The 21567-nt window shown below is 43.9% G+C and overlaps 1 protein-coding gene across 1 annotated transcript; it reads left to right on the top strand.

Annotated features, from left to right (window-relative positions):
• The first annotated feature begins 473 nt into the window (after positions 1 to 473).
• Acsm4 (acyl-CoA synthetase medium chain family member 4) lies at positions 474 to 21465 on the top strand. The gene is made up of 13 exons (XM_038338303.1): positions 474 to 671; positions 1377 to 1587; positions 4976 to 5183; positions 10686 to 10829; positions 12424 to 12580; positions 13794 to 13873; positions 15881 to 16004; positions 17645 to 17725; positions 17870 to 17971; positions 18410 to 18537; positions 18634 to 18733; positions 19997 to 20116; positions 21379 to 21465. Exons 1-13 carry the CDS (start codon positions 474 to 476, stop codon positions 21463 to 21465), a joined length of 1740 nt encoding a protein of 579 aa, XP_038194231.1.
• The last annotated feature ends 102 nt before the right edge of the window (positions 21466 to 21567 follow it).

The raw sequence follows: 21567 nt of genomic DNA on the forward strand, positions 1-21567 counted from the left end.
GGCATTATTTCATTAAATCTTCATAACAGGGAGTAAGGGATTGCATTACCCCCATACCAATGAGAACCCTGCGATACGGGAAGGGGAACAATTTTCCCAAAGCTGTATGGCCATGAAGTATGTGGTTCAGGGCTTCAGTGAAAGTTTTTAGTGACTTTTAAGAGGGATCATGGGGAGAGGAGAATAAGCTAGCTGGAATCAAGGGGACTGGCAGACTGTCTCTTCATGGTGGAAGTGAATGTTTGATGGTTTTACAGCTGTCCAGGCTTTTAGAGCTGATCTGGTCACAGGCAGAATGAAGAAGCGTTCAGGGGGTGGAGGGGATGACACCAATAGAGACTTGTGTGACAGATCTATATGAGAATGGAGTGTTCTTCAGGAATCCACTTCCCAACCTCCAGCTGACACTCCCCACTCATCTACCCCACAGGCATTTCCCACGCCTTATCAAAAGACGTAGTCCTCTGGTAATCATGAAGGTTCTCCACTACCAGAGATTTAGATTCATCTGGCTCACCAAGTCAGCTGGCCGGCACTTTCACAGAGACCCCCAACTCCGGACGCCTCTGACACTAGCTGACTTTGAAGCCATAAATCGCCTTGAGAAGCCATTACCCAAGAACTTTAACTTTGCTGCGGATGTGCTGGACCAGTGGTCCCAAAAGGAGAAGGTATAAGACAGCAGGTCTCCACTGGCCCTGTTGTTCTGTCTTCCATGTGTCCACTATCACGAGGGCAGGAACCTGGATGGCTCCATGGGGACTTATAAGAACCAAGAGCCCATACACACTATTCTTCATTCCAATCAGTTTCTATCTTTTTGTTCCTCTCAGGGATGGGATCAGATTAATTTAACCTTGGAAACATGCTCCCTCCCTGTCGAAAATAGGCAAACCCCCAGAAGGGGTGTGTTTCTAAGACAATGGAACTGGAGAGAAAAATCTCTGCCCCAGCATACTGGGGAGCAGGTGTGGAGAAGGAGTAGTGGCAGATAAGTCTTATCTGCCTTCTATGGGGTCAGCTTTCCATGACCGTGACATAGGACCTAAGAGACACAACTTAAAGAGAAGAAAGATTTCTTTGGGTTCGTGGGTGCAGAGATTTCAGCATATGCTCAGTTAGCCCTGTGGCAGTCTAGGGCATCCCAGGGAAATGCATGGTGAGGAAGGCTGCTCGCTACAGAGCAGCTGAGCGGGAGGTCCAGGGCCTGGGGTTTGATTATTCTCTTCTTTCCACTGGGCTCTAGGGCCACAGGATAGGGACCAGTCTTTTAAGCATACACGTCTTTAGGAACCATGCCTTTAACACATGTGTCTTTAGCTGACACCTCCAAACCATAGCACATTACTTTCTCTTTTCCATTTGTTCCTGGCCAGTCTGGAGAGAGGCCAGCCAACCCCGCCCTGTGGTGGGTGAATGGCAAAGGAGAGGAAGTGAAATGGAGCTTCCGAGACCTGGGCTCCCTGTCCAGGAAGGCTGCTAACGTGCTCACCAAGCCCTGCGGCCTGCAAAGAGGAGACCGGGTGGCTGTGATTTTGCCCCGAATCCCCGAATGGTGGCTCATCAATGTGGCTTGCATGAGAACAGGTCAGTATAACAAATGTCATGGTTGTAAGTAAAATATAAAACAAAGAGACCAAAACTTGAGGATTTTCTGATCTTTCAGCTTTGTACAGCTATCCCTAAAGACAGAGGAAAAAAAGGAAAGTTGAAATTGAGAGCAAAACAGGATGTAATACTAATAACAACCTTAAGAGAGAGATCGGTACTACTGTGATAATCATTTTGCAAGGCACAGTGGTGTGAAGACGTTTGTCAAAAGTCGTTCCGCTTGAAAGTTACACAGTTAGGGATCTAGGGAGATCGCTCAGGGGGTAAAATGCTTGTTGTGCAAACATGAGGACCTGAGTTCTTACATAAACACTTGGCATTGAAGAGACAGGTGCCTGTAACCCCAGCACTGTGGGGCGGAAGCAGGCACATCCTCAGGGCCCGCTAGCTAGCCACGTCTAGACAAAACAGAGTTCTAGGCTCACACACATACACCCACACACACAAATCAAAGCTGAGAGCGAGACTTCCATGGTTCGGAGTTACACACAAAGCTCTACAGAGGCCAATGTGAATGTCAGTACTTCTTCACAGCACAGAGTGCTGTGCTCACCCCTCAACCCAGAGTGCTCTCTTCTGAGTGTGTATCTGGGTTATCTGCAACATGAAAATAAAAAAGAAGAGCAAGTATTGGGGGAAGCAGAAACTTGCAAGAATATGAAGTACTCTGGACCCAAGCTGGAAAAACATCCACTCAAATGAACTGTTATATCCAATTACACCTTTTCCCCAGTGTAGTAATATAGTGAACCCCAAGTAAAAGCTTGAACTTTGGCGGGATCAGTGAGCCATAGCCTGCAGGCTTCTCTCTTTGGGTAATAGAATTTTTTTTGCTCTGCAGCAAACATGCTGACTAAGACCAAGATCAATTCTACAATCCACAGAGTCTAACATACTCACCAGGCCCTTCACCTGAAGAATTCTCTAATTTCTGTTCTAAAAAAAAAACCCACAAACTTCAGACAGCAAATAAAATAAATGAGACTGCGTAAGGACAGATTACTGCGGAGAACAGAAAGATGTCTGTTCAATGGTATTAAAAAGCATACAGAAATGGAAACAACTTAAAAAATGATAAATAATTTATAACCTAGCAAAGATGTAAGTTTAGTTGAGGTGCTGATTGCTGATTGAATGTCTGACTCCTGATGGAGTAGCACTTAAAAGACAATTAGCCCTAATGATAAAATAATAATAATAATAATAAATAATAATAATAAATCAGGGGAATTTCATAGAATTTATATGCTCTTACTGCTAATAAAATAGATGGAAGCAGGAATCTAAAAATGTTTGGATTCACAATAAAAAAAGGAAATCAACCATGGTTGGAAGATTAAGAGTGGCTTACCTGTCATAAAATATGCACTTAATATTACTCAACATAGCTTATTTAAATTTTTAAATCTGTGAATAGAAACACATAAGCTAGTGTTTAATAAAACAGTTCATTTAGTGAAGGAAATCAGCTGCAGACCTGTTTTCTTCCCAGAATGTTAAATTATTTACGGGAATTTTTTAACTGCTTGCACTCCCCACATTGCAAACTGTTTTGATTTTTGCTTCAAGGCATACACAGTAAAGCCAAGACACTTGCCATCCAGAAAATATTTTCAGTCTGAAATCCGTGAGAAGACCCTGCCCCCACTCCCAAGGTCCAGTCTAGCCACTGAACACATTCACAAACCCCCCAAGGAAACCATACTTGTCAATCATTAAGAACAAATGATATGTAAGAGAAATCGTTTTGTATTTTTATATTCACTGGTCATTTTGAGATCCTCTAGCATGTTTTAGTAAGATCTTAACCAATTAAAATCTATTCAATCCTTTAGCATATTTTGTTAAGAGAATAAGAGCTTAACCAGCTAAAATCTACTCAGTAAAATAGCCTTGGGATGGCAGATGACTCTGTAGGTAAAAGTGATTGCTATGCAAGTCCAGAAACCTGAGTTTAAACCCTGAGGCCTAAAGGTGGGAGGAAAGCAGGGACTTCACAAAAGCTGTCATCTGTCCACATGCACACCATAGGATGAGAGTCTCCATGCACACACGCGTTCACATGCACGAGCACACACACACACAACTTCCTATTTAGCTGATTTCAGAATACTCAGCAAGGACTACATAACTATCCAGCTTAGGTCTTGGGAATAATGGAAGTGTCTTATTGGCTTTGTGACCCTTGGGTGAACGGTCATCCACTGGCATGTGATATATGCTGAGTGAGATCGTGTTCTGTATGACGTTGTCTTCATGAATTCACATTAGAGAGTCAAACCACCCTCTCTCTGCCTTACATCTAATCCTGCCCTGTGTGTTCTCATGGGCAGCTTTGAAAACCTGTCTCTGGCTAGTGTGTAGGATGAAGGGGGATTAATTAAACACTGCCCTAATCATCTAGGCAAATCTTGGCAGTACCAGACCATTGCGTCAGCGATCTGCAAGCTAGCCCTGACACACCAGCAATCTCAAAAGCTGCCTGCACCTAGGAGGGCTGCTTTGAAGGGTAATCCTGGGTTACTGAGATGGCTCAGTTAGTAAAGTCATCTACTGTGCAAGCCTAGCTACAGGAGTTCAATCCCCAGGACCCACAAAAAGGTAGAAGGAAAGAACTTAGTCCACAAACATATCATCTGACCTCCATGAGAAACACACACGCATATGCACACACACAAATAGTAGATAAATAAATATATATTTTTTAAGTCTTTGGAGAGTAGTCTCTAAGCATCTGAGCTGTACAATCTATCAAAAAATAGTGGGCAGGTATTTTTACATCTGCATATAGTTTTTCACTCTGTTCTGTTGTACTGATATAAGATATATATATATATATATTATAAAACATTTGCAAAAAAAGGTGGCACATGAAAAAAATTCTAGTATCTTGATACCTTTTAAATTTCTATTATTTTTTCCTCTCAGTCACAGGGGATTATCTTTCAAGACTCACCCTGGTTGAAAAGATTGAATGAGATAATGTTAATAGAAAATATGTCATAAAATGCAACATAAGGATTAATAACATAATCATTGCATAATCACATTCAAACATGACATTAAAATGGCTCTAGGATTAGTCCATCATTATGAACCAGATGCTGTCACTATCCCTATATTATTCGTAAAGAAGGGAAGGCCAGAGAGACCAAAGCCTCAAGGCTAGTAAGTTGCAAGACCAGGACTAGAGTCAAGGGCTGTCAGACTCCAAAGCCAGAGCTCTAATAATCCTACATGCCCAGGTCCTGTGGGATGCCCCAGGGAACCAAGACACAGCTGAGATCTGAGTTCTTCCCCACCCAGATGCAAGACCCACATTTCCCCATAGTCTCCAGAGCTCAGGAATTGTTTTCTGTTTCAGGGCTTGTCTTCATGCCAGGAACCATCCAACTGACCAGGAAAGACATCCTTTACCGGCTGCAAGCATCCAAGGCCAAGTGCATAGTAGCCAGTGAGGAAGTGGCCCCCGCGGTGGACTCTATTGTGTCAGAGTGTCCCAACCTGAAGACTAAACTCCTGGTGTCTCCGCACTGCTGGGACGGGTGGCTCAGCTTTCAGGAGTTACTTCAGTGAGTATTTGAGGTGGGAGGTGCTTGCAACAGCACAAATCATAGCTCCATCTCTGAATCTGCATATCCAATAACTCAGCAGTATCTTGAGCTGATCTAGGTGTCTTCCCCTCTGTGCATCACCTGCATGCAATGCCCTCAGAGGCCAAAAGAGGGCATTTGATCTTCTGGAACCTCTGTGCATCACCTGCATGCAATGCCTGTAAAGGCCAGAAGAGGGCATTTGATCTTCTGCATTTACAGATAATTGTGAGCTGTCCTGTGGGTGTCAGGAATTGAATCTGGGTTCTCTGCAATAACAGATGCTCTTAAACACTAAGCCATCTCTCCAGCCCCCCAAAGATTCATTTAACTAAATGACTTACTGGCAAAAGGAAGAAATACAGCTCTGTCCTGACTTTCCTGTTTCCTCCGTGGCTGGTGATGAGTGTGCTATAGAAACTGGCCTTTGCCCAGCTCCTGGGCCACAGCTATCACCAGTCTTGCTTTTATTCCTTGAACATGCTCTAGCACCAGTCGTTTTTCCCTAGTCATTTCCATAGCTGTTCCTTCTTGTCAGGTTTCAGATCACATTTTACCATTAAGTGTTGCTGTCCCTGACCAACTTGATGAGAGCCGTAGGTTCTTTTCACTTCACATCTCCGGTCCCTCTGAATGATCAGACTAGTCTCTTGCTCTCACAGATTTAGCTTCATCTAGTTCACCATTTGGTTTTGTAAATAAAGTTTTATTGGCACACAGGGGTGCTAGTTTATTTTTATATTGTCTGTGACTGCTTTCATGCAATGATGGCAAATTTGGGCATTTGCAATAAGGACCTTATTGCACACCAAGCCTAAAATGTCTGCCAACTGGCCCTTTGCAGGAAACATGACAGCTCCTGCCCTACATTATACGTTCAAAGGAAGCCAAGGCTTTGCTTGCATATTTGGCTGATGCCTTTGTCTTCTGCATCTAACCACACACAGCTGGGTGCTGATGAATACTTAACAAGCAGTTGGACAAACAGATAGCTTAACATTGGCTTTCATCATATGTAAAACAGGGATAATTACACTGCAAACATCTAATGATATTTGAGGATAAAATAAGTTAACATACAAAAAAATTTTCCAAAGTTTTTTAAAACTGAGAAAAATGATCATTGATAGCATTATACTTATTTAAGTCACTGATGTTTTGTAAACATAAGTAAGTTGTGAACCCACCTAAGTTAAATGACATTTCCTAATCTATGAAATCAGGATAATGACAATATAGGGTTGCAGCAAAGACAAATGGGATAAAGTAAGGGTTTCCATTGCTGTAAAGAAGTACTATAGCGCCGGGCAGTGGTGGCGCATGCCTTTAATCCCAGCACTCAGGAGGCAGAGGCAGGCGGATCTCTGTGAGTTCGAGACCAGCCTGGTCTACAAGAGCTAGTTCCAGGACAGGCTCCAAAGCCACAGAGAAACCCTGTCTCGAAAAACCAAAAAAAAAAAAAAAAAAAAAAAAAAAAAAAGTACCATAGCCACAACAACTCTTGTAAAGTAAAATTTTAATTGGGGCTGGCTTACAGTTCAGAGATCTCGTCCTTTATTATCATGGTGGGACATGGCAACATGCAGGCAGATATGATGCAGGAGAACTAGCTAAGAGTCCTACATCTTGCAGGCAACAGGAAGTGGTCAGTGACACTGGGTGGTATCTTGAGCATATGAGACCTCAAAGTCAGGCTCCATAGTGACACACTTCCTCCAACAAGACCACACCCACTCCAACAAAGCCACACCTTCTAATAATGCCACTCCCTATGAGTTTATGGGGGCCAACTACATTCAAACTACCACAGACATGCTTGACACAATGCCAAGAACAAATAGTAATTGCAATTGTATTTGAAGGCTGATTCCCACAGAGGATGAAGAAAATCGGAGTGGGGTTGGTTGACTTTGCATTGACTGGGTGGCTGGTGTACCTTCATTTGGAGAAAGCTGGGACTGCCAATGCAGCTTGATGGTACAGTGCTTGCCTTAGAATGACAAGGCCTTGGACTCCATTCCCAACACTGCAAAAATGGAAATTAAAAGCAGGAAGGGGTGTATTCAGGAAGTCAAAGCAGGATAATGGAGATCTTAGAAATCAGCTTAAGCTACACAGCAAGACACTATCAAGAGAGAGGGGGGAGGGGAGGGGAACAGGGAGGGAAGGAAGAGAACAGCAGAGATGACTATAAGATAGTAAGCTCAGGTTTAGGGGCAGGAGAGATGGCTCAGCTGTTATGCACACTGACTACTCTTCCAGAGGACTCAGGTTCGATTCCCAGCACCCACATGGCAGCTCACAACACTCTGTAAGCTCAGTTCCAAAGGATCCAATGCCCACTTCTGGCCTTCATGGGTCTACGTGCATGTGGTGCACAGACATACATGCAGGTAAAGCATGCCTTAAGATAATAAGTTAACCACCAGCCATTATAATATCAGGGGTCTCAGAAGATCCAGACGTCTAGCAGGTGGAGAACATGTGAGTCTCAGGTATAAAGATAAAAATCAGAAAGTTACCAGGAAAGAGTCAACTCTGAAACTCCAGAGTTTGGGACTCAAGGAAGAGAGGAAAAGCAGACTTCAGCGCAACCCCCTGCTCATCTTCCTACCTCTCAGAGAGTCTAATGTCTCTTCCCTTAGCAAAAAAGTAAACTTGTAATGAAAGCCTTGAATTAGTAGGTTTCCTTACTGAATTAAGAAATGTCCAGAGACAAGAGAAGTCCCCTAACCTAGGATGTTAGATAAATATTCCCAGCTCTGGTTCCCACAACATACGACTTCACCCAATTTTGTACAGAAAGAAAAAAAATTCAATGATCTTTTTTCTATTTTGAAGAAAGAGAGTTACCAAAACTATCTCAATATTCTGTGAAACTATTTTTGGCATTATGAGCTCAGTATGTTTATTACGTAATGGTCTCTATTTTACAGTTTCAATGGAATGGTGTCATTCATTGTTAAAATTAGTTGAGGATTGGAGATGTAACTCAGAAGATAGAGTTTGCCTAGCATGTGTGAAGCCCTGAACTTCTCCAATGCCTTGTAATCTGGATGGGGTGGCATGTGTGTGTGTGTGATCTCAGCACTTGGGAAGTGGAGGCAGGAGGATATTTAGCATCATTCTCAAATGCACAGTTTTCATCTAGCCTGGGGTCTACAGACAATGCCTCAAAACAAAATGATGGCACAAAATAAAATTCATTGAAATGAAACCTTTCACTTGAATTTTTTTCAAAAAGGGAAATGCATAATAATAAAATAATAATAATAATAATAATAATAATAATAATAATGCATGAGGCAGGGTCTGGTGGTGTATGCCCTTAATCCCAGCACTCAGGAGGCAGAGGCAAGCAGGTATCTAAGAGTTTGTAGCCAGACTGGTCTATATAGTGAGTTCCAGGGCAGTTAGGAGCTGCATAGTGTGTGTGTGTGTGTGTGTGTCTGTGTGTGTGTGTGTGTGTACTACTTCAAACGTTTTGGAATATTTATCAATTATCCATCACCGACCAAGAGCCTATTCAATATTTACTGATGTATAAATGAAAGTAATATTGTATTTACTTACTGCTGTGAGTCAGAAGTTCATACATGATTCACCAATGTCAGCTGGTCTCTGTGCCACATCATCTTGGTGCGGTCAGAATATTGGAAACAGGTTTATTCGCAAGCTAGCGGTGCTGACTGACAGCAGAGGCTCTTGAGTTCCATTCACACAGCCCCTCCTTCAAGCAAGACAATCTGAACATCATCTGGGGCTGTCCTCCTGTCCCTAAGGGCAGGAAAAACAACTGTGAAGTCTTTGCAAGCTGACCAAGCATCTGTTGTGGCATTCTGTTGTGCCAGATGAAGTCATAAGTCTCACCGGATTTAAAGATGGAGGACGTCTGCTCCATCCTTCAGTGGGAGTGGTGTTTGTCCAGGTATGGGAGGAGCTGGCATGCTGTCTGCATAGACAGCCTTATACAGATTGCTACCACCTAAAATGAATGCTTCCCACCTTAGTACTGATCCAAGTACCAAGGATGCAAACAGTATAGAGGGCTGCCATAACTGGCTGAGAAAGCTAGCATGGACCCCAGCTTAACTGTCTTTCATTGTCCCATCTTTGGTATGATGCCAGCATGACCAGGAGAGTCCCAGATGTATTGCTGCAGACATTCTATACATGCATAGTACTCATGGGCTGTGAGACAGGAAGGATGGGATTGGAGGCGGACAGTGTGGCATCCTGTCTCCATTACTCTGTATTTCTCATAAAGATGTGTGTGTGTGTGTGTGTGTGTGTGTGTGTGCGCCCGCCCATGCATATAGGCATACATATACATGAGAGTCCACATGTATGTGCATTTAAGTAAAGGCCTGAGGCTGACATAAGACGTCTTCCTCAGTCTCTCTCATTACCTTACTCATTGAAGCAGGGTCTCTTGTTGAACTCAGAACCCACCAATGTCACTAGTCTTGGTACTAGTCTGGGTAACTAGTTTGCTGTAAGGCTCCTGTCTCCACCTTCCAAGCAATGGAATTACAGATGGGCCACACACCTGCCTAGTATTTACATGGGTGGTGGCATCCAAACTCTGACCTTCATGAGCCATCTTCCCAGCCTTCATTACCCTTTTGTAAAACAAGCAAATGTCTCCTATAAGTAGGGCTTTATACGTATTGACTAAAATTCTCCCAGGCCCATTTTTAAACCAATCACTAAAAAGGAAAGAGTGATCCTGATTGGCTTAGCTTAATTATGACTTATTCTCCCCCCGCCACCCCAAGCAAGTTGCTACCTAGTACCTGAACAAAATCACACTTTTATTTGCTCAGGAAAAGGAGAGGATGGCTATTGGTCAGCTACTAGCTGTTTCTGTCAGAGTTATTGATGATTCTGAACAACAAAAACTTTTTTTTTTTTGGTTTTTCGAGACAGGGTTCCCCTGTAGTTTCTAGAGCCTGTCCTGAAACTAGCTCTTGTAGACCAGGCTGGCCTCGAACTCAGAGATCCGCCTGCCTCTGCCTCCCGAGTGCTGGGATTAAAGGCGTGCGCCACCACCGCCCAGCTTAACAAAAACGTCTTTAAGTCTGATCTCAATGTATTTGACTTTTGAGTATAAAGTTCTTCCTCTACGCCACAGTTCTTGAAATGATATCGATTTACAAAGATTCAATGCTATTTTCAATTTTTTAATATAAATTACAAAGACATTGAAACAACATGTATGCACTTTTGTTATTGACTTTGGAAGTTCTCTTGATTGTCTATTTGGCCTACAGAGAAATGAGCTTAAAAACAAGGACTTAGGCTGTTGAATTTTTGCCCTGATCTTTAGAGTCCCTCTAAGAAGGCCTGGAAGTTTCTGCTCAGGAAAGCTTTGTGGTAGGTTTAGTTCAGGACTCCCCTGTAGTGAGAGAGAAGCGAGAGCAGAACAATGACAGAGTGGACTGGTCTGTCTTCAGCCTCCATCTTGGGGTTCATCTACAGATCGGCTTCTGAAGAGCACAACTGCGTGGAGACAGGAAGTCAAGAACCGATGGCCATTTACTTCACCAGTGGGACCACAGGTTCCCCCAAGATGGCTCAGCACTCACAGAGCAGTCTTGGCATCGGGTATGCCCTTTGTGGAAGGTAGGAGAGAAAACTGTGGCTTTGTTCCTGTGTTGTTTGCGGCTAGGTCTCACACTGTAGTTAGCTCTGGACTGTAAATCACTGTGCAGCCTAAACTGACCTCAAATTTATAGCAATCCTCCTCTCCCTACCCCCAAATTTGGCATTTCAGGAGTGTACAACCACACCCACTTTGTTTTGTATTCAGTTTCCCAGGCTGCCAGGGTGTGTGTCCAGCTGCTCATGTGACACCTCTCTTTGAATGGCTATTAAGATATCTCTAACAGACTCAATGTCCCATCCCCACCATAGCTAAATGGTGCCATCTAATTAACAAATCAAGCAAGAATTTAGGACTGGTACTTGATTCATAGCATGTCTGCTTTTCTCTCCTCATTGCCAGGGGAATTTACCTACCCCAAAGGATCTTTAAAAACGTGTTTACCTAAAACTGTCACATTGCTCTGTTTAATTTTCCTTATACTGAAAGTTAAGACATTCAATGATTAATCTCAATCGTCAACCCGTAAGATCTAGAATACCCAAAGGATTGTCTTCTGTATGCCTAGGGAGTTGCTATCTTGATTAAGTTCACTGAGGTGGGAAGACCTGCCCATCGTGGGTGGCACCATTCCCTGGGCTAGAATCCTGGACTGTATAAAATGGAGAAAGTGAGCTTAGCACGAGCCATGCATCAGGCTCTGCTTCCTGATGATGAACCACGTGTTACCAGCTCCCTCAGGTACCCACTACCAGGACTTCCCAGCATGGTGGAATCTACCCTCGAGCTGGGAGCAAAACTAAGCCCTTCCTCCTTTGGTCATCATATTTTATCATGACACTTTAAAAGTAAACACCTTACCTACTCTTCCTATAACATGTGCATGCTTAGTTCATGTTATTGTATGCTTGTCCCTACTCTGTTTCCCTAAAAGAAGAGATCTGTCTGTGTGCTGCACGATAGCAGTGCCTTCTACACAACATTTGCTCATTACATATTTCGTATAGCAATGGAAAATCCCATAAAAGACACCAAACCCAGCCCCCCCGCAGTCCACTCCCAGATGACATAAGATTCAGAAAAGTCCTTTTAGGTAGAAGGGGAACTAGAACCCTGTACTTGCTCTAAGGATGCTTCCACTGTGTTGTAGGGCAAGGCTACTCCTCAAAAACACTACTGTCTACTTTCTAGTTCTATGTTTGTTTGTTTGATGTGGGATTCCCTCTGTATGCTGTGAATACCATTGGTTAATAAAGAAACTGTCTTAGGCCTGTGATAGGGTAGAGTAGAGCTGGGGGGGGGGCTAAACTGAATGCTGGGAGAAAGAAAGGCAGAGTCAGAGAGAAGCCATGGAGCTGCAGTCAGAGACAACCGCGCTGAAATTTTTCTGGTAAGCCATGACCTGTGGCGATACACAGATTAATAGAAATGGATTAAATTAATATGTAAGAGATAGCTAATAAGAAGTTAGAGCTAATAGGCCAATCAGTGATTTAAATAATATAGTTTTTGTGTGGTTATTTCAGGAGTCTGGGCGGTGGGGAAACAAACAAGCAGCTTAACACTTGTTTGTTTGTTTGTTTTTGCTCTGGTCTGTTGCTTTTCTGTGTGTAGGTATTGGTTGGACTTGACGCCCTCAGATATCATGTGGAACATGTCAGACACTGGCTGGATCAAGGCTGCCATTGGTAGTGTGTTTTCTACGTGGCTTCGGGGTGCCTGTGTTTTTGTGCACCGGATGGCCCAGTTCAACACTGATACCTTCCTGGATGTAAGTCTTGATCCCACAAAACCATAAAGAAGGGTTCCTCAGACTCCAGGGCTTCCCAAGGTTCTGGAAATCGGTTTTTTTTTCAAGGAGCAAGGTCTCAGGGAGTTGACTTCTGGAAGTTTCCGGTGGAGGGAGTCACCTACCACACTGTCAGAGGGAAGTGCAGGCAGCAGCTGTGGGGGACTCAGGGTTCACACGTGTGGGTAAAACACGGTAGCGGTGGAGCATATTTCTAAAAAGCAGAAGACTGAAGTTTAAACACAGCTGTGTACAAACTGTGACTTTTTTTTGCTAGCTGATCTAACAAGATAGATTGAAGGCCTCAAGAGAAATTTAGTAAGATAAAGCGAAGAGGGCTCTCTGCATCAAGTTTAGCAAGCATTCTGAAAAAGAACTGTTTACTCCACAGTTTCAAGACCTCCTTTGCAAAAATAAGGGCATTTTTTTACTTTACAAAGAGAATGTAGTTGTAAAAATCTCTAGAGGACTGTGTCATTCTCAGAGGTATACCTTACCCATACTAAAATGTTAAGCCTCTGACACGTAGCGAGAAAGTCTGTTTTGCGAATTAAGAGTCATTCTTGACATGTTGACAGTGCAGGTGGCCTGCCCCCTTGAGGACAACACTGCCCAGAATGCTTATGTTTAATTCCACCTGCGAACACATTGACCAATGCAGCAGAGCCTGCTCCTCCCCTAAGGGCTGCCCTGAAGCATGGCAGTTTCACTAGACTTACAGGTTCCACCTAAGGAACTGGAAGTGGAGCAAGCCCAGCACGGTTTAAGTCCCTCTAAAGTGCCTGTTCCTGCTCTTGCTTGCTGTTCTCTAAAGGTGGGCTGTCCTCGACAGAAATGGTGCTGCATGTGTCCGGGCTCAGTGCAGCACAGTCACGTGGGGTAAATATGGGTATGAGTTCACAAGAGTTCATCATATGAAGTTCTGAAGTTGCGTAAACCAGATCATACTTGGGATTGCTGTCAAACTCAGAACTTCACCTACTGAATCTGACAGAATATGCCTTTTGGTAGGATGGTAAATTTCTCTTTCTGTTAACTAGAAACAACCATCATGCCACTAATGACAGCTGGTGAATATTTACTTTTTTATACCATGTGATTAGCAGGCAGTAAAGGGAAAGAGAGGTTGGAAATGTCATCTCCAGCTTGGTCTCTAGCTGACCACTCTTGACATATCTGTCTTTCTGTCATCCAGACGCTTACCACGTATCCCATCACGACCCTGTGCAGTGCTCCTACTGTGTACCGGATGCTCGTACAAAAGGACCTTAAGAGGTACTGGGCAGAACTCTCCACTGGAAGCACAGAAACTGTCATCCAGCATGACAGAGCTTCCTCCACCACTCAGGGTGGCCCACGATTCTGCATCTCACAGTATTGGCATCTGGACCAATTAAGATTGTGTCCTGGAGCTATTCTGTGTGGTGTGTGATGCTGAGTAGGGGCCAATAGCATTGTTGCTCCTTTCTCGACATTCATGATAATCAAAATGTCCCAACATGTTACCTAGTACCATCTGGGGACAAAATCATATAGCAGCTGAGGATCCAGGGGAAGGGTTCAGGAGATAGTTCAACCAGTCACATGCTTGCCACTTAAGCATGAGGACCTGTGTTTTATCCCCAGAAACATGTGAAGAGAATCAGCCCCTTCACTCCAAAGCAAGACAGGAAAGCAAAAAGCATACCTTTGCATCCTTGAAGAAAAGCTAATAAAACTTGTGACTTCGGGATTATAAATGTGCTAGTCAAACCATCTGCCTGTCAGGTAGAGTCGCAATGTATTTTTATAAAACTAATTAAAATTTAGCACATGGTGTTGTGTGAAAAGCTCTTCCTGGGGAGACAAAACAACACACGTCTACTTACCCCAGATAGGCAGTCAATGGCAGACCAAAGTACAGATACCACCAAAGTTTAACTTAGTGAACCAATGAGTTTTATTGGGGTTACTTACTTGAGCTTGGGTAGGGGTTACAGGAACAGAAATGACTCAGAAACAGCAGTATCACCAAGGTGATCCTACCCCAGTGCCAGTAACAGCTCACAAAAGCTGGGGACCTGGTGCTCACTGTGCAGCCTGACAGCAGCTCTACCATGTGAAGTGTGTCCTTTCCAACTCTAACTTGGTTGGTTTAAACCTCTTGCAGGCAGCTCGGACATTTTCTGTTTCTTCCAGGCAGCTGATCTGGTCTCAGCCTTCTCGGCAGATCAGTCTGTCTGAGTCTTCTTTTCAACTTTTATTGCTTACTCTGACAGGGAGGGGTGTGAATCTGGTAAGTTTCAGGAACTTCCTGAAGCTAGTTTGAGTTATTTCCTTACAGTTTTATGAAGCTTCCCTGCAGGAAGGAATGTCTCAGCCTTGAATGAAACAGTTACACAACACATGGAAAGAGAAAGAAAAGAATCCTTGAGGCCTGTAGGCTTGGCCCTCTTCCTTTCCCACTAAGGCTGGATGTCCCGGGGAGGAATGCTGGGAGAGACACGGACAGGCCTCCCTCCTTTTCTTGTCAGTGTCGCCTTCTTGTGGCTATCAACGTGAGCATCTTGGCTCACATTTTAAGCATAATCCAAAGCTATATAGGAGTTACTTGAAGACAGAGGATATATTTTGCCCACATAGTCTCCTGTGTGTTTGAGGCCCCATTATGTATGCTGAGTCAGACTGTCCCAGGCTTTCTTGTAGGGATCCAATTGGCCACTAGTTAAAAACAAAAGTCAAGCAGGCAAGGCTTTGCTACTTGCCTGCTTGACCTCACTAAGACCCCATTCATTTCACGTCTGAGTCTGTGACAAGGATTCAGTGTGGATGACGTGCTTGGGCAATCTGCCTGAATCTGATCACAGTGCAGAATATCCTACTAGATGCTCCATTACTGGGAAGGTTTTTACAATTTCCTTAATCTCTCTAGGCCCCTCAGGCTCCCCACCTGTAAAATGGGGCCTGTGAGAAATCTAAGTGTTCCTAGATCTACCACCTAATCTGTGTTATAAATGATATAACACAATTGTAACTATAATACTGTGTTATTATTAGCATTTTTCTACCCCTTTCCCCTCTACCTTCTCCACCTGCCAAATCCAAGTTTCTCCAGGAACCTTCTTTTCGTCACTCACGTGTCCCACATGACTAGAAGATATCCAGCAATACAGGAGGCGTTCAGTAAATACTTTAGTCACGAACATTTCTGGGACCCATTTCTCCTAGCTCTTCTGTTGCTTGAGCATCTGAACTTGTGATGAAATATTCTCCCCCAAAGACCAGGCAACTCTGTCTCCCCAGATACCAGTTCAAGAGCCTGCGGCACTGCTTGACAGGAGGGGAGCCACTCAACCCAGAGGTGCTGGAGCAGTGGAAGGCGCAGACCGGGCTGGAGCTCTACGAAGGCTATGGGCAGACTGAAGTGGTACATTTGAAGGGCCAAGCTTAAGTTTGGAAGTTTTTCCTCAATGGCCATGGGAGATTGGGTCCAAGCTCCTAGAAGATACCAAAATCCTCAAATGTTCATTTTCCTTATATAAAATGGGACAGGATTTTCAAGGAACGTAAACACATCTTCCTTCATATTTTAAATTGCTAGATTACCTATGGCACCAAATACAATGTAAAATTACTATTTGAAGTTACTATTTAAATAGCTGCTTTGCTGTGTTAACTGGGAAATAACAGGACAGCAATGCTTGAATATATACAATATAGGTGCAATATTTGTTTGTTTTCTTATTTATTTTGGTTCTTCAAGATAGGGTTTCTCTGGGTAGCCTTAGCTGTCTTTGAACTCCTTCTGTAGACCAGGCTGGCATCAAACTCAGAATTCAGAGAGCCAGCTGCCTCTACCTCCTGGGTGCTGGGACCAAAGGCGTGTGCCAACACCTCCCAACAGGTGCAGTTTTTAAACCTATATTCTCCAAACCCTTAGTTGATTCCAGGGATACAGAATCTATGCATACAGAAAACTGGCTGTCTATTGGGGCTTATTCAGCCCCAGGATTAACCAGAGTCCTTGAAGTGCCCCACTCATGCTCTAAATCTTTATGACATTTCTCAGAATATCTTGTTGCAAATAGTTATCATAATTTGTGAATTGCTCAGCTTGGGATGGCTAAAGGGCAACTATTATTGGCCTTTCTGCCTCCTCCATGCCCAGGAGCTATCTCAGGGAACTTCGAGACTGATGGGCTTTTCCATTGCACTGAGAAGGACCTCCCCACCCCTTAGAGTCTCTGGGAGAACTTATTCCAGTGTATTTACAATGAAGCCTAGAAGGCATGGTTTGCAGATGAGTAGTCCTCAGCTACGTGTGGCAAGATATGCCTGTCATTCCAGTACACAGGTGACTGAGGAAAGAGGACCACACATTCAAAGCTAGCCTCAGCTATATCACAGGTCTAAGGTTACTCTTAATTATAATATAAGACCTTTAGACCTTGTCCAAAGCATAACAATAAGAAAAAAGTATGGTTCTCAAACAACACTAGATACCATATAGAAACGTAGCAGAATGCAAATCCTTAGATCCAACATCACTGGATCAGAACCTTGAGGGTGAGGCTCGCCCCAGAAGATAGCCCTGCATTCTGGGAAAATCAGACAAAATAGTGGGGAAGGGACAGGTGCAGTGTCTGCAGAGGTCAGAAGAAGAGTATTGAACCCCTGGAACTAGATTTACAGGCAGTTGTGAGCTGTCAGGCATAGATGTTGGGAGCTGAACTTGGGTCTTCTGGAAGAGCAGTTTGCATCGTTAAACACTGAAACATCTCTCCAGCCTTCTCCATCTTTTTGTTTCCTTGTTTGTTTTTGAAACAGGCTCCCTCACTGAACCTAGAACTTACCAATTAGGTTAGACCGGCTGGCCACCTCCCTGGCATTAGGCTTACAAGTTCACAACCACCACACATAGCTTTTTACGTGAGCGCTGGAGATCAAAACTCAGGTCCCCATGTTTGACGACAAGTGCTTTGTTAACTTGGCCATCTCCCCAGTCTCCAAAACTGAATCCTGTTTGTCAGAATTTATGCACCTATATAAAACATGTCCTCTTTATAGGGAATAATTTGTGCCAATCTCAAAGGACAAGAAATTAAACCGGGCTCCATGGGAAAAGGAGTGGCGCCCTACGATGTGCAGGTGGGTTAAGAAAATAGCTGGAGCAAGAAAGAAGAAAGAATGCTTTGGTTTTCCCCTCTTTGGACCACTATTGATGACCTGTTTCCATTTTATGCAAAAAAAAAAAAATGGAGGTAAAGGCTCAACTTATTTCTTTTATTCCAGATTATAGATGAAAATGGAAATATCCTACCACCTGGCAAAGAAGGGGAAATTGCCCTCAGGCTGGAGAATACTCGGCCCTTCTGCTTCTTCTCTGAATATGTGGTATGAACACGAAGAACATGTTAGTCATGCCTGAATATAGAAATGGGCCCATATTTCATTTCCACCATGCTTGCTATGTCTTTGGGCAAGTGTTAAATACAGGTTTATTTCATTAGCTGTAAAATGACGAGAATGACATCCACTCCATGAGAATAACATGGACATGAATTCTACATGTAAAAAACCCATTATAGTGGCTCTACTCGGAGAGGAAAGGTGGACAGCTGAGAGAGAAGTTGGAGGCAAGTCCCAGAGGTCACAGGAAGGCTTAGTTCTCAGATCTTTTGTGTTCTATGCTGGGAAGTGCCCTTTCTAAAAACCCTGACTTCTCTTAGAACGATGGTGTGAAAGTCACTCAGTGGATGACTCGGGGGTGTGATGTCACACCCCGTCTGTTCCAGCCAGACTAACCCCCCAAATGCCATCTTTGATTGGTAGGACAATCCAGAAAAGACGGATGCCACAATCAGAAGAAATTTTTATGTCACTGGAGACAGAGGAGTAATGGACAACGACGGGTATTTCTGGTTTGTCGGCAGAGCTGATGATGTCATTATATCCTCTGGGTTTGTAGATTTGCTTTCTTAGAAAGGGATGACATGGCAGGGTGGGAGATGCCCCGCTTGGGGAGTGTGGCAGGCAAAGGCTCCTCTCCTCTGCAGGTACCGGATTGGACCGTTTGAAGTGGAGAGCGCACTGATAGAGCACCCAGCAGTAGTTGAGTCGGCTGTTGTCAGCAGTCCGGATCCCGTCCGAGGAGAGGTAGAGCGCTTGTCAGAACTAACGCAGCAATTTCATTATCCAGTTCCGTTCATGTGTCTCCGGCAAAGGCCAACTCAGGGGTACTCCTTAGACTCTCATCAGAGGGTACATGTATGCAGGAAATCTACGTTACAAATGAGTTCTATCCCAAAGAGGTCTGGGATTCTTTGGGTGGCCCATGACAGGCAGAAACACCCTTCAATTCAGGGATCTAATTCACCCAAGCACTCCTGAGATATTAGAGGCTCAGTCTCTCTTGTCTGCCTCAGATCCTTCACGCGACTTCCTCCCATCACGTACCAGGCAGCTCCAGGAACAAGTAAGCATAACTCCTCCTTACTCCACCAGGAAGCAGTGAGTTCTCTTGCAACTGTTTCGATCCCATCACATACCTAGCCAGTGTGGCTCCGCAATTGGTTTAGCCAACTGGCTAGACCTGGACAATATGCTAGTCAAGGGAAGTAAGAGCCGGTCGTCCTGCGGAACAGGGCGAGGGGAATATAGCTTAGACAGCCTGGGTGCTGCTGTTCTGTGGGCAACAGACACCTCATAAGCAAAAGCATCAGACTTCAACTCCCACACAACTGTTACAGCTCATTACGGAAATGAAAACAGAACATTGTGCCAAGGTCCCCCCCAAAATTCCCGTGGGTCTGCTTTAGAGGAACATCTCCCTTTCCTCCTGGAGGTTTTCTGAAGACTTAGCAAGCAGAAAAATGTTGATCAGTATGGCTATCAGTACTCTCCCACATCTTTTTCTGTGCCCCCCTCTCACATGCCAGTGACCTTCCACAGGGGTATTCTAAACAGCCTCCTCTTGCCCCCTCCACTCTTGATCTAGTCCAATCTCCAAAATATCTTTCTCCTGCCACCACATCCTCATCTTTCCAATGTAACTGATTTCAACTGAATTCCAGAATTTGTCAGATCTCCTTCAGATCATATGCTTTAGAATCTCCATTCGCCCTGCTCAACATGCCTCTTAACTGTAGAATGGCATAAATGTTCACCTCTAAATCAAGGACTGCCATATACAATCAGCTGAGCAGAAATTCCAAGTCCAGGTGATAGAAACAGAACTCATCACACCCCACATTCACAGTCCAGTCCTCTGGAAAGAGATCCCCCACTGTACTTTATAATCGGGACCCAAGTTCATTCGGCACCTCTGGGCTTTGCACTGCTATGAACAGTCAATGCCTGTGTCCAGCAATGGTTCCAAGCCCTGCATGTGTCTTACAAGCCAATGGCTCTTCTGCACAGGTGGTGAAAGCGTTTGTAGTATTAGCTGCACCCTTCAAGTCCTCCAACCATGAGAAGTTAACTGCTGAGCTTCAGGATCATGTGAAAAATTCAACAGCACCTTACAAGTACCCAAGAAAGGCAAGTGCAAGTTACCTTTGTCTGTGATGGATTTGACTTTAGACTTGTTATGTATCCTAAAAGACGCCTTTTGAGTTTTATTATGGAAGTTTTTATTCTAAAGTGTCTTATATTTAGAATATTACAAATGATGTTTTTAAAAAAAACACTGCAGGGGCTAAAGGTATGATTCCTTGCTGGGTGAGGACCCCAAAACCCATGCAAATGCGGGGTGGGTATGCTGGCCCACCTGCCTATAATTCTAGCCTTGGAAGGCAGAGAAAGAATATTAGAACAAGCTGACCAAGGTGGAGATACGAGAACATCAGAACAGGCTGGCTAGCAAGACTAGTCATAACTTAGTACTCTGGATTTAAGAGACCTGGCCTCCATAATTGGATGATCCCTGTCCCCAATACCAGGTCTCCACAGACAGAAGTATACATGTGCATGTGTACCCACACAAAGCTATGCTCACACACATGCAAAGAAAACACATACACATACAAATGGTAAAAAAGATTGACTGCAATACTAAGACTGTTTTCAGGACTAAGTAGGCCCATTTTAAAAGGGGACAATGAATGGAAGTGAATGAATCACCACGTACCTAATTTTTAGAAGTGGCACCCGATCTGAAGAGTAAACTAGGCTATGGTAAGCCTATAAGCCCAAGATGTTCAAGTGGCCTCCTTCAACTCTCAGAAGAACAAGCACATATGAAGACAAAGATGGCCACAGAACCTCCCAGCACTGGAGTACCATCAGCCGCTACGGAATGACAAGGCCACTCCATCTCTGCTGGCATCATTTGGGCCAATATGTAGTTCACGTGATTTGATCCAACCATCCTCACACTTTCTCCATTAAAATGAGTAAACTGGTAACTCTTTTGGCTTTCAGAAAAGAGATGTGAAGGCACTTAAAGATACAGTATAATCTTGAGAGAAGAAATCCAAAACAAAAGTTTATAGGCAAGTCAGGGTGTAAGGTGAAAGCTCCACATAATCGATAAACTACCCCTAAGATTTTCCTCAGATTCTTTAGTTCCCAGCTCTTAAAGACCCATGGTTTTAAAAAGGGGCCTTTCTCTGAATCAGATGTAGAAGGCAGTTGAGTTCTAGGTCTAAACAGAGGAAAGCCAAAAAGGGGGGGGGGGAGTGAAGCGATTATTTTGGCAGAACACACAACGCTGGGAGCCTTAGTCAGTGTCTCCTATGCGCAGACAGCAGGGAGAAGACTAATGGAACAAGAGCTTCATGGTGTGTTTTTCTATCAATCAGGTGGAATTTGTTCAAGAACTCCCGAAGACAATCACTGGGAAAATCAAACGCAATGTGCTAAGAGACCAGGAGTGGGGCCGAGCGTAGCTGGATGAGAACGAGGAGGAACCATGTCATGGAGCAGTTGTTTTAGTACTTGCTTCCTGAAAATTCAGTGACTACACACATTCTTAAAATGCTTTAGGATTT

The sequence above is a fragment of the Arvicola amphibius genome, chromosome 1 (assembly GCF_903992535.2).
Source record: "Arvicola amphibius chromosome 1, mArvAmp1.2, whole genome shotgun sequence".
NCBI lineage: Eukaryota > Metazoa > Chordata > Mammalia > Rodentia > Cricetidae > Arvicola > Arvicola amphibius.

Excerpts from the sequence above, each read along its gene's own strand:
- Acsm4 (XM_038338303.1), top strand. The coding sequence starts at position 474 with ATGAAGGTTCTCCACTACCAGAGATTTAGATTCATCTGGCTCACCAAG. Across the intron at positions 18,734-19,996 it reads CGGATCCCGTCCGAGGAGAG|GTGGTGAAAGCGTTTGTAGT; the intron begins GTAGAGCGCTTG and ends TCTTCTGCACAG. Across the intron at positions 20,117-21,378 it reads CTTACAAGTACCCAAGAAAG|GTGGAATTTGTTCAAGAACT; the intron begins GCAAGTGCAAGT and ends TCTATCAATCAG.